The 13,839-nt window shown below is 42.0% G+C and overlaps 1 protein-coding gene across 2 annotated transcripts in view; it reads right to left on the bottom strand.

Moving 5' to 3' along the window:
* The window catches only part of DIS3L2 (DIS3 like 3'-5' exoribonuclease 2), a 191,717-nt gene that overhangs the window by 160,044 nt on the left and 17,834 nt on the right, over positions 1–13,839 (bottom strand). For both annotated transcript variants that reach the window (XM_086754853.1, XM_086754854.1), the window contains exons 3-6: positions 12,738–12,896; positions 12,296–12,438; positions 6,505–6,558; positions 2,206–2,307 (exon numbers count right to left, since the gene is read on the bottom strand). In XM_086754853.1, the coding sequence (XP_086610979.1) occupies positions 2,206–2,307; positions 6,505–6,558; positions 12,296–12,438; positions 12,738–12,896 (458 nt within the window). The remainder of the gene's footprint in view (positions 1–2,205; positions 2,308–6,504; positions 6,559–12,295; positions 12,439–12,737; positions 12,897–13,839) is intronic.

The raw sequence follows: 13,839 nt of genomic DNA, 5'->3' as shown, positions 1-13,839 counted from the left end.
ATATGTACAGAGCCTGTAAAGCCTCCTCTGAGAGCATCAGTTATATCATATACACCTGATTTACATTTTTCAAGGAAATAATTGAAGCCGTTCACTTTGTTCCAAAGGCCCAACGGGAAGAAGCAAACCCTCAGGACACCTATGTGGCAGCTTTGCAGCAGCATGAGACTAAACAAATGGAAAAACCTAAAATAGGTTGCAACAGTTTATCATTAATCAGTATGAATTACCTGGCAGAATGCAGTATCTTTCAATGCAATTTAGTGGCATCTTTCCCAAATAACTAATACAAACACGAGTGCATAGCAAGAGACTCAAGGAGCAGGGGAAAAGGGATGTCATTGCTGATTAAGTTGCTGATGGCAGGAGATAAACGAGACTACACAGGGCAGCACCTGTGTGGCTGAAAAACATGACTGGCATGTTCCAGCTACTTCATTTGGCAAGGTTAAACTCACCACAGAAGGATCATAATCATACTACAAAATACTGAAGTCTTCTGAACTGCCTCCTTGCAGTCAACACACCGCTTCTTCACCAGTACTACCTAGTTCAGCTTTTGCTGTGCAGGGAGAATATTCTGAATCTTTCCTCCCGTATTCATAAACGAACACTACTGTTAAACATATGAAGGCACGAGAATGTAAGAGAGTGAGGCGTTATCTTTGTTTAGAGCCAGTTATAAATGGAAAACTGCAGACAAAGCTTCTACCTCAGGCAACCTTTTTCAAGCCTACAAAGAAGTCCTTGTGCTGGCAGGTCCTGGCAAAGGATCTAAGCACCCAAACTATTCAATTTTTCCAACTATATGAAATGGTCTAATATAAAAGATAATTTATATATATGGATTTGCTGATCCAAACATACAGTAATCATCACAGCTTTAGTGAACTCTGATTTGGACTCTTGAATAGTTATAAAAGAAATTTTGCTTTGACCCTCAAAATTGGTTTTCCGAGGTTACAAAGATTGCAGCAGACTTACATACAGGTATATGGATACCTGCAATATTCTAGATTTGACTTACAATTGCCTTTTGCATAAGGTAGTTTCACACTTACATGTGTCAATAAACAGGTCGTTTACTAATTTTATGCATATTTAAAAGGAAGAGACAAGTTCTAACGTGTTTCAAACCATCATTTCAATTACTATTAGATTTACACAGAGAGGGTAGAAGGTTCAGTGAATAACCAGACTGAAGACCTTGCATTTGCAAGACTACAATCACGTAACTTTAAACAAAGCCAGGCAGAGAAGAAAGGTAGAATGAATAAAAAGCACCAGGCCAAGGTAATTTGGACCAGTCCCCACCCTGCTGGAATCATGCTCATTATTATTTTTGTCCCAAAGATGTACAACAGTCTTTAGATCCTCAATAAGAATTAAAAAAACATGTTTGGAAAACAATTTGTGACAGTTCTGTTGTGCCTACACGTAAAAACCTGTGTCACAATTGCTAACAGTAGCTTACATGTCCCAGCAACTAAAGGAGTAAGAACTTTCCCTCCATAGAGGTGCTAAAAGATAAACTCAAACAACAAAATTATCCAGATGTGTGAAAGGACTTGAGTTTGATCAGTGAAAGAAAAAACACCCAGAGTGATGTTAGTGAAACTCTCAGACATGAAAATGAAAAACAGATTGTCCCACATTTGCATTGCTCCAGTCACTTCACACGTTCTTCATTCATGTAAAGAATATTACCACAAAATATGGAGCTGTGACAAGATAAGCTTTCCACAAACTGAGAACCCACAAATTTGAGAGACTTAATCACTACTAAAGCTTTGTGAACAGCAGTTGTCAAATGCATAAGCAATTGCAAACACCTACACAGAGCTATCTAATACCACAGCGTGAAAGCAGGTAAATAACAGATATGAAAAGTCACCTCTGGCAACCATGCTTTGAACCAGCCTTGTCAGACTTCTCCATACAGTGATAAAAAAAAGGCCATTCTGTGCTAAGAGTGATGTTTCAACATTTTAGGCATTGCTTCTTCCAAATGTTTCAATGGTTAAAGTCCATCTACAGCAGCATAAACTGCAATTTAGCTAATCTGATTTGTAGGAAATTCTCTGTTCTCTGTCTCAGGCCCTAAGTTTAGTGAAAAAAAAAAAACAAAACAAAAACCAAACCAAAAAACCAACAAACAGTAAAAAGCTCTTTTTGTCAAATCACAGAAAAATATACTGAACTGACCTTCCATTGCTCCTTGGGAAGCAGTTTAACTGCCACGATGTCACCATTCAGGGCTCTGTTGCGAGCCACCACTCCATCAATAAAGATATCGCGAGTCCCATCCTAGTCAAAGAGGAAGAAAAATAAATACCAGACCGAAACATATTAAATTACAGTTGTTATGAGCTTTAAAACACTGCCATCAAAAAAGACACACACCCTGGTGAGACAAACATCCTGCAGTTGTGCACAGAAATGAAATGGATTCACCATATGCCCTTCAACATGCAATATCTTTCAGCAAATAATCTCCTTTGTATGTATGTGCCAGCACAGTTGTTCCACACTATTTATTCAAGATAGAGCCAAGCCCTCAAGATGCATTGTCTGCAAGCTCTGCTCAGTTCCTCTACAGAAACCCTTGGGAATGGGTAGAGAGCTTTCTGCAGTCACAGCTCTTCACACATTAAGTTCCCAACTCAAGCACTCCAAGCTATTGTTCAGAACATGTTTACAAGACATTCTCAGCAAAACGTCCCGTGCAGAGATGCCTGTTGCTCTCCTGGTGAGATGGGAAAGCAGGGACACACAGCTCTGGGATCAGCAGGTCTGTCTGTGAAGATGGCCTGGAGAGAGGCACCGGGGATGCGATCTCTTTTTCCAAATGAATTAACACCACATATTCTGCATTTGACATAACCAATCCTAGCAGAGATTCCAAAAAATTGAGACTACAGATGCCAACTGCAAGCCAGAAGACCGTTTACTGGAACAGACATGTTAGGACACCTTCTCTCAATAGTCTGGGTTAACATCCTTGCACAAGAGCCTCTACTAATTGTATGCACTATGATTATCCACCCCAGACATGTCTGGCATTTAGCTGATCTAGATTTAGTCCGGAATATTTTCTTCACAGGGTGAATAAAGATGAAGTTTCCTGAAGATGCCAACACAAAGGTTTTAGTTTTTAAAGCACTGAGAGTTTTGTCCTTTTTTTTGGCTAATTATTGACAGTATTCTTGCTTTCATTTCTGTTTCCCCATAATTCAGTATATGAAAAATTCCATGTGTCTGTTTACTGTGCCATGAATGTGTCAAATAATGGGAGCATTCAGTATCAACATCAGCAGTCAATAGAGTTTTTCTAGAGAGTGCTATCTTTCCATAGTTTTGAGGTAAAAAAAAAAAAAAAAAAAGAAGAGTTTCTTTAGATTAGTACTTCATTGTCTTTCAGTGAAAAAAAACAGCCTCACAACAATTAAAATCTTAATCACAACTTTAGTCACTTCTCAGATACACACTTCTGAGCCTCATATGATTGAGTAAGTCCAATCAGCACTACCAGTGTGCTCAGTCTCCAAGAAAAACTTATTTTATAACCTGAAAACATGAAGCCCTAATATCACAAAAATATCTTACTCTGCTTAGATACCAAAACAATAAAACGGCAGAACCTTGCCATGATGTGAAACCAAGGCTGTCCTCCAAGAGACCAAATTACTCTTAGAAAGAAAAGCAGCAGCAGCTCAACAGCTGTGTGAAAGCTGCCTCCCATGACAAGATGCAGAAAAATTGCAAAGCCTCTTGGAACAACATAATTCAAATTGGAAACCGTTCTTTTCAAAAAGCCAGATTTTTTACACATGGTCTTATTCTTCATTTCTCCTCACTCTCTCCCTTCTGCCCCAATTCTTTACCTAAATTCACCACATAAATAATAAGAAAAGTTCAAAGTCACTTTTTAAGGAAAATGCTTGCTTTTTTTTTTGTCTGTAGCTGGTTTGCACTGAAGGACACAGGCTGGCATTCACAATAATTTGTTTGTTTTATATGTTTTTTCCTTCTCTCCTGTGTCTAAGAAAACGAAAGGCAGACCCTTACCCCCACCCCAGTAAAGGTGCCTGATGTGTCACACCACCTAGTTAAAGCTGCATCTCCATGCTCTGCAAGAGTCTTGTCTTGAAATGCAGCCAGTCACTCTCATTCCAAAGAATATACCCACATATACACACACACACTTATACATGTGTACACACATCTATTTTACAGCAGTAAATTTCAATGCCTGCAACAAAGCTGTAATTAGGAAACCGCTGTCACTTTTGGTTTTGTCTCCAAAAAGAAACACTTCTGTATCTTGAGCTCCAGGCTTATGATTGTTCGGGAAACTTATGTGCTTCCAAGAACACTTGTGCTTCCCACGTTTTCCTTCAGCATCCCCTACTCTGCACAACTGGCACTTCAGATTACTAATGCAACTAAAATGGCACCGAATCACAACAGAACTCAATCACTTGCAAAGTCTTAGCTGCCCCTGGAGAGGGGAGCATACACTGTACGGGCTGCAATGGCTTCAGGACTTCTGCAGCCCCCTCCAGGGAACGTGGGGCTTTTACTGCCCCGTAGCCACCTATGAATATCACCAGCAGTGTTCTCTATCCCCCTCTGATAAGAGGGAGATCTGCAGTGCTTTCATCTGCTCTGGAAATGTCTTCCATAAGCACAGCCCAGCCACAGCCACTCCATCACTCGTGCTCAGCAGTATCATTCTTCACCTTGACAATGCCATCTTTTCAAACCACACTACCGTGTGCAGCAAAGACAGGAGATGCAAGGCAGAGGTTTAAATGCTTGGGTCCATTCTGAGCGGCTTTCAAGAGAAAGGCCCTGGGCCTTTCCCTTAACTCTTCACACAGCAATGAGACAAGCAGACAGAGAACAGTTGCAGCAAGAAAGACCCTGGGACTTCTGGTGTTAGAAGGTGCACAGCTGTTGCATTTGAACTCCACAAAGCCGTAGCCAAGTCACAGCTGAAGAGAAAAGGGTACAGTGCCTTAGGCAACAGCAGAAGAGAAAGGGTGATTTTTCACAGCTGCAGCTCTTGTAGCATCTGGTAATGATGGGAACTTCTGCAGAACATGAAGGCTGCAAACCCTCCATTATGGCAAATAACGTTACACAAGGATAAGCTTATAAAGCATTTGTCTTAAAGTGAGAACTGTGTCCACACCCACCAGAGTCATCTTCATCCAGGTGTGATTTTGCTTGTTACCAGGGACAAGGCTGGTTTTGGTATTCAGCTTCACAAACAGCAGAAAAGTAGAAAGCTGAGATAACAACCCCAGCTAACTCTCCTTAATGTACGTATTCCTGCACACAGGACAGCAAGCAAGACTGCACAAGGCAACAGCTGGACACTAGGGGTGACTAGGGGTAAAGCTTCACATCCAATTAAATTCATGAGAGTAGGTGGATTTCTCACTTAAACTTGTTTTTTCCAATTTCAGAGAATAAGTTTAACAGCTTACACTTACCACCTCTACAAGGACACCTGTAAAGGAAGGATCACAGTTCCTTTCCCACTTACACACACAGTGCTGCTTTACTGATGTACCAAAGAGCTGCTCTGTACTTCTTCCTCTAGTTAATTACTTGTGCACCCTCAACCTTTCTCCACCTCTGTCCTGCCTTCTCTAACAAAGGGAGCTCCAAAACATCATCCCAAAAGAATAATGTGAATTGACAATGCCATGAATTTCAAGGCCTTCAATCCAGGCTCCAAAGCAATAGTACTGTCAGCAGCAGGAACAACAACAGAGTCAGTGTTTCACTGTGTCAGGCCAGGCTCTGTCTTCTCTCCTCCACACCAACAAAATGTTTCAGTATGAAGTTCTCTCTCTCATTGATGGCAATGTTTTGACCAAGTCAGTTCCAGAGAAAAAGCTTTGGCTCTGCCAGCTGTGAGGTCACCTTCCCTACTGGAAGTCCCTGAAATTGCAAGAGCCCTTCTTTTCTGTCAAAATAAGGAAACAAGAAAGAAGAGGCACAAGCCAGTCCCATGCGACAGAAGGATATCCCAAGCCAAGCAAGATCCAGTTCATGCAAAAGCGGGCACATGAAAAGGAATCATGCATATTATTTCTGGAATGACTTTTCAAATTAGCTCATGCAGCAGATCGAAAATGGAGAGCATATTTGTTTGGGGAAGATTAACTTAAATCAGTGGAAAATCTATAAAACCTCTGCAGCCATAAACCAAGGGTTTCTGATTACGCTATCTGGTGGTCCTCAAACCTGACTTCAGCTGGCTTCTGTGGGACCCAGCAGTATCCCAGATTTCAGTACAAACTAAGTAAGTAGTTCTTTGAGGTATGAAAAAGCAGGATTTGTTTGGGAATATGTGACTTAAAAGAAAATCCAGATCATGTTCATTTATATCAATTCATTCACCTCTGAGTGACCTTTTGTGCACAGCGTAACTCATATCTTAATGCACCTTTACTTATGAAATTTAAAGCATTATAAAATTACACTTACTGGAGATGGAATGAAGGCTTCATGGTACTTCTTAGGATTTATTCTCAAGGGTCCCTTAAAAAAAAAGAGAAGAAGGAGAAAGATTATGCCTGAATCTTATTAATTTTATATAACATCAGTTAAATTAGAGAGCTGTGGGTAATATATCTACCGTGAAACATGAGAGATACATCTAAATTTCCATTATACATTTCAAGTCTTGACAACTTCACATCTGAGCAATTTCAAGCCAAAAGGCAGTTTCATGATAGGCTTAAGATGATCTACTGCAGTCTGCCATCAAAGAGATGTTGAATCATTAGTTGTCGCTGCTACTGGGTGAACTGAGCATCCAAGCCCTCCTGTTACCTTCACATATTTTTGGCTGAGCATCCACCACCTTCTTTAAAAAACAGACAATAGAAACCATTTGTTTTGCTCTGTTTTGGAAGAGTAGAATGTTGGTTTTGCTTATTTTGGAGACAGGAGGAAAGAAGAAAAGCTGACCTGCTGAGCTTGCATGGCAGCAGGTATCAGCCTTATTGGCCTGTGGCTGCTTAGGCTGTTCCTGCAAACAGACAGTAGCAGCAACTCTGTGATAAAGAACATTTCCAAAGAAGAATCAAAAGGATTTTCCAAAAACAAACATTTAAAGTCTACAGGATTAAATTCTGTTTAAATACAATTAAAGTCAAACTGTCTTAAATACATTTGAAACTCCGTGGTTTATCTATTTCTGCTTTGTTATCTGCCAAGTCAAAGCTCAAGTCAGTCCTCGAACCAGTTTTGCTGCTTGGGCTCAGGTCCATCCAAGAGAAAGAGCCAACCAAGGACTAAGAGGCTACACAACAATGCCGTTCCCATCCCAAGAGGTTCCTGGGAATTGAGATTCAGGTGGCTGCAGCTAAACTGACAGCTTTTGAGTCTTATGGAAACACAACTAGATATCTGCCTTCAGACAGGCTTCCGCTTTGGGCTGAAACTTTAAAACTTTCTCCACTTGTGTATTTGAAATAATGTTGGCCAATTTCTTATATGAACAGATTCCATCTGTTTGCACTTCTGTGTTAAGCAATCATAGGAACCTCTCACAGGAATTGCTTCCTTAAAAATTTACTGCGGCGTATAATTTTTTTATGTATTCTGGGAAACACTCAGATGATAGGAAAATACAGCTGATTACATGTGAAAGTTTTGCTGCCTTGAAGAAGAATTTGCAGATTTATGAAGTTTTTCCATTGTTTTTATTTGCTTAAGTTTGGAAACATCAGCACCATATATTCTATATTCTTTAGGCATTGTTTGAATACTTTGCTGCACTGTCTTATTCTGTGCCTTATGCAACTTGCATTAACAAGCACACTAGCCACATGGCAGGCACAACCCAGGAGAACAGCACGAAAACAAAGACGACCCACTGGGAGCAGCTCTGGAGATACTTTATGCTTAGGCAAAGTGAGAGCTAACTCGCTGTCATCAGCTTCTATTAGCACTGGTGCCCACTGATGGAAAACTCTCAAAGGTCTTCTTCCCCCCTTATTTCCCAGAATCAGTCATCAAAAACAATACACTGTTAGCAAAGGAAGCTGCTACAGAGAGAAAGGAAAAAATGAAAAGCGATGGTTGCTCTGCTTGACAACAAGTCAAATAATTCCCATACCAGCATCTACCCACCAGCACAAAGCAGATGAGAGGATATCCTGTGTTACTCCACAGAACCCCCTTGAATAGTTTGGGACAGCTGTCAATCAGCCAGGTGCAAATGCCCAATATGCGCGTGAAAAATCAGGTTTTGCATCCATGGCCCAGAAGGCGCCAGAGTGGCTATTTGGACATGGATGCCCAGCTCCGGCGAACAGGCAGAGAAGCGAAGCGTTACCGTGTTTACCATGCAGCAGGTTTCTCTACATTTTATATGCACTAACTAATTATGATCAGCATTAGAATCCTTACATCAAGTAGCATTAAAATACTTCAACTCTTTCCTTTAAGCAAGGAAGTCCCAAAATTTATCTTAGAAAGCAGATGGGCCCTATTATCTGTGCCTATGAAAATCCTATTTACAATGTTGTCCATTTCACGCTGTGATATCATATCTGGAACCAGTCACTCTCCCCATCTGCAACGAACAACTGTTCTCATATGTGTATTAGGGGGTGAGGATCTGGCTGCGGAGTCCCATGATGTCACACTAATGTTGTATTCTTTTACAATGGCTTGCAAATAATAGCTGCTATATTTATCAGTGTTTTTGTGTCAGGAGGGCCTTTGTTTTGAAAGGGAAGAGAAAGGTTTGCAGGAAGGTTTCTAAAACACTTTCTGATGATTCAAGTCAGCTTCACACATACTTGCCAAAAAAGTTTCTAACCTTATTGAGTTTCCCCAGTAAGATACAAAAGGGTCATGATTTCTCAAGTTGCTGTGCTAGAACCAGGGCAGGCAACACTGACACTAAACTTCAAGCATCTCAAAGCAGCAGTTTATAAACAGCTAACTTAACACATATGCCTACACTGGTTTGTATGTACAAAACACCAAAAAAAGGTTAGGGTTGAAACACCTGCTTGTTACAGGTGCTTTGAAAAAACAATTCAGGAAAATCAGGGAACCCCCAGCCTTTATACCCAAAGGAACAGCATTCCAAGGCAAAACACCCTGTTACTGGCAAAGCAGGCTCTGTACCTCTGTATGCTGCACACTCTCGCTTCGCCTGACCCCAGCAGCCCTGCAGGGAGGGTCTGGGAGACACTGGAGGCGTGGAGCAGACATGAGTTTCTGGCTGGCGCTTCAGAGGATGATTATGGTCCTTTGGGTCAATGGTCCTTAATACACAACCTGACTTCATCTGTTGTCTATAGCCAACACCATCCGCTTACGTAACTACACAGAAGTTATTCAATCTTGTTTGCCTTCAGACTGGCCGATGTGATTCCTATCAACCTGATACTCTTGGTGTTTGCTCACTGTGGACAGTTTTACAGTCAGGGAAGTGGGAAGTCTATGCACTCTTAAGCACCTGAGTTCAGATCCCCTTCCTTGTGGAAGGACATTTCCGCACGCATTGCATGATTAAATGAACCCAGGAATCCCACAGGGCACACTCCTCCACGCTACTTATCAAAAACGGAGTTATGTCAGCTATAGTACCAGAAATAATTAAGACCAATGTTACTGACAGACGTCAGCACCCATAAAGATAACACTTCTGTCCTTCCTGATCCAGTACAGCTTAATCTTCATGGCACTCGTGTTTTATCTGAGCTATCTCCACATATGCCAGTAGTTTCCGGGGGCTGGGCTTTCAGAAGCATTTAGTTGCGTAGCTCCATCGTCAGGGTCCAGCAACACCTTCAGAGTTCACAGTAATGTCTTTCTCTCTAACAGATCTCTCACGTTCTCACTCAAATTAAATGCAGACCCAGTGTTTCCAGGATGTTCCAGGGGACGCCCTTCTGCTCAGAGTCATGCTTCTGTCTGGCTAGCACTGAAGTTTGCTCAGGACCATCAGATTCAGACTAGAAGGTTCATTCTCCTCTTCCGCAGGCTCCTGTGGAGCATTTTTGCAGGCCACCACGCCGGACCAACGCCCTGCTTTCAGGGATTAACACAACAGGTATTTGTTCACTATGTCTCTTCTTATTGCACAGAGCACTGCTGAATATTTGTCCATTCACTAAAGTTGCTGTCAGGATCTCACCTATCCTGTTAGAGACTGCAGTGATGAATGGTCTTGACAAGATCATAAGGATGAAGGAGCTGAAGATGAGAGACACTGAGCTGCGATTCCCATAATCTGACACTCAGCCCTAAATGATTAACTCCAGCTTCTACAGCCTCAACTGTTTCCCTGAGATCTGGAACTGGATGAAAGGAAAACAGATACAGCCTAAGAAAGCACGTATGACTCTTTCAGTTACGCAGCACATGACCTGGAGTAGACACTACGCATTTACAAGAATCAGGGATTCTTTTGCCAGAGAGCATGCAATCACAGGCCCTCCGGGACTCAGCATTTCAATGGGATTCTCAGGTAGTGGTCATAGTCTGATGTGCCTCACTGCAGCTGCACTCGACATCATACGCAGTCTACACACGCGGCACTTAACGCTACGAGGCTGCGTTAACAAAAACGGCTGCCAAAAACACTTCTGAAGGCAAGGCAGAAGCTTCAGTTGCTGCTGTATCTCACTGCAGCTATGGGTGGAAGTCACAGCTTGAGGGTCCCACTTCTTCCCTCACCATTTTCTTCCCAGTGTGGATGTCTATGACAGTCTTTAAAAAGGCCCTGGCCTAACGTCTGGGTAGCCCAGTGAACCAGTCTCATCATAAGCACGGATATGCTGCACAGCCATTTTTCTGAAAACTAAGAGGCCATCAGATCGGTCATCAGGAGGGAATCAGGCAATCTGATACATGGAATCTTCAGACCTCCAGAAATTATACCATTATATTATTATACAAGAATTACTATACAATTATAACAAGAAATCACACAAAAAGTGAGGTGATGCTGTTTGCAACTTCAAGGTATTGATGAAAGTAAGCATCACAACCTCACCAGTATTACAACATTAATTAAACAGCAGTGCCATCTGTACACTTGGGATGCCTCATCATGAGTATTCATCGTGCCCTCACTGACTTCCACCTGTCTTTTTTTCCCCAGACAGCCTGATCTCACTGGGACGCAAGGTGTGTCCTGAAGAACACTACACCATCTTGAGGACTGTACTACAAGAGTGGTTCTAGGATGCTATCATCTTCTGTTCCTCAGTGAACATCAGCCCTGCCTGCCGGTAAGCAAAACTCCTTCTGAGATCCAGCTGCCCACACAAATGGCAGGTCCACTCCCACATTTTGCTAGATAGAGAGGAATTGCTGCCTAATTATGGCTGCAGTTTTGCTGCCATAAGCAGCAAAGCACAAAGTCCAATCTTTCATCTTTAGAATCTGTGAAATGAAAACATGCTTATTGCTAGCTGTTCAAGGCAAATAACTAAACACATACATGCAACTGATTTTCTGTATCTTGGTGGGCTCTTCAGCTCCATCTACTATCTGTGCCTTACTTCAGTAAACCCCACGCTGCCATCAGTTACTGGGTCAGCCCTATGACCTTATGGGAGTGAAAAGAAAATTACGCAGGCAAATAAAGGGTCCAGCACCTGGCCATTTGATATCAAACAGCTGCATCATAGTTTACAACCCTTCACTGCAATGCCTGGTAGGCACAGCCCTATGACATCCCAGGGACCACAGCATCACCTGCACCATCACTCTCCCTTTTTTTCTTTTTGGGGAAGAGGACTTCTGGGAAGAGTTGACAGACTCAAAAAAGAATATATCTGGAAGCTGAGGCATCTGCACCTCATTGCTGAGAACTAATGAATGTCTTTGCAAGGAATTTCAGCAAGAAGTATCTTGCTAAGGGCATTCATTGTTACTTACACTGACAAAGATAGAGGCTGCCAGCACCTGCTGTGTTTTTGAGCACCATTTGTAAAAGTAAGTGTCTCCACAATAATGACTATCATGGCTAGTAAACCATCCAGCCAGAACTCTGCAATTCATCATGACTGTGGATCAGGAATTACAGAACATGCAATCAAACCAAAAACTATACTTCAGCTGAACTTAAAAGTTTTAACTTCACTTTTAGAACCTCCTGAGAATGGGAAAAAGTTTTCTTCTAACATCTACAAGCGGTGCGTCAATTCCCTGTCATGGAACCAACTGACATCAACTTCCAACAACTGCCTGCAAGTTCCACAGACTTATCACAAAGAGTACGGACGTTGTATGTTCCAAGCACCTGAATTAGCTCTCCCCTTTTCAGTCCTGCTGAAACATCTTCTTTTGACATGTAGGCTTCAAATATACTCTTCTTCCTCCCTCGAGTGGGTTTATTGCGATTCTTTCTATCACCTGATGTTGGGAGAGCAGCATAGGATCCTCCTGCAAACAAAAATTCATAAGTGTTATCTTGCCCACCAAACGACCATGTATCTTAACAGCAGCTGTATAGAGGCTTTGTATTGAAAGGTGAATTTCTGTGAACAGTTTGCCTAGAAATACTGGCACCCAGCTTCAGAGCACCAAAAAATCTGGAATAATTATATTTTACAAATAATGGACAGCCTTCTACAGCTCATTTTAGAGTTAAGAGCATTCATCCCCGCCCATCTTTTAACACTGCTGAGCACATGCTTCAAGGCAGCTTATTCCTGAAGCGTGTACGCACTCTGCTTTAATACCTCTGGGAGTTCCCAGTTGTCTAGGATTTATTCTGCTGTCTGAATTGTTCATTGTTTCTGTCTGCGATTCAGAGAGTTGCCTCTTCCTATTGAAGTTCTGGGGAGTTCTTGCAGATTCAGAGTTGTTTCTGGTCCTTGCAAACCCTCTCTTTTCTGCACCTGAAATCAAACACAGGTTTGAAGTAACAGGAGAGGGAAGAGGAACCCCATTGCCAGCTTGTGGTCCTGGTGAAACTCACGGCCTGCAGTATTTCAGTACAGGGCACAACTATGAGTCATGCACTTTATCCAAAAGAAATGATGTCTTCATTAGTTCACTTGTAATCTGTTGGCTCTTTGTGCCTCTTAATCCACCACTAACTTATTTTAGCATAAATAAAACTCTGGAAATTACGATACTAAAGTTGGATCCAACCGTTCCAAAACCCTGGGAAATTCATTAGAGCATATAAAATGTGAAATTGTTAAACTATTTCCAAAATCCCTACCCGCCACCCCATTAAGCCCCCAAGTAGTGAGAAAATATAACTTCCCTACAACTTAAGTAGTTCAGGAATAAAGGAGAGGGGAAAAAAAAAAAAAAGCAAAAAAACCCCAAACAAACAAACCAAAAAAAACCCCGAAAACAAAAACAAAACCTCAACAGCTCACCCCAGTGTAATTAACTTTTGAGCTACCAGAGGCAACATGGTATACAACGACACCACAACTAAATGCCAAGGCTCCAAATGTTCAGCCTGCTTGGAATAGGCCACAATCATACAAAAATATTCTGCAAAGACTCACCCCTTCTTTCCCTGCCATCACCTCAGCCCCTTCCCTACAGCCAGGAGAGCAAGCAGCAGCTTCCAAAGCGTATGCCAACGCTGTTCCACGGATCAGCACATTGGAATGCAACCCAGCGCCGCGCAGCTGCCCTCTTGGCCCTCCACCTGGATACTGAACATGTCATCACAGCTTTGCCTTCCAGCCCCTTCTGGCTACGCTCCCTGGGTCCAAGCTTGTACCTGCAAGTCAGAAAACGCGCAATGCCAACTTATGTGCTACGGGGCGATCCAAGTTACAAGGCAAATTTTTTTTATGTACGGTATCCTTCACAAAC

Source organism: Chlamydotis macqueenii, chromosome 9, assembly GCF_036417535.1.
Source record: "Chlamydotis macqueenii isolate bChlMac1 chromosome 9, bChlMac1.mat, whole genome shotgun sequence".
Classification (NCBI taxonomy): Eukaryota; Metazoa; Chordata; class Aves; order Otidiformes; family Otididae; genus Chlamydotis; species Chlamydotis macqueenii.
This window is presented reverse-complemented; position numbering and strand designations above follow the sequence as displayed.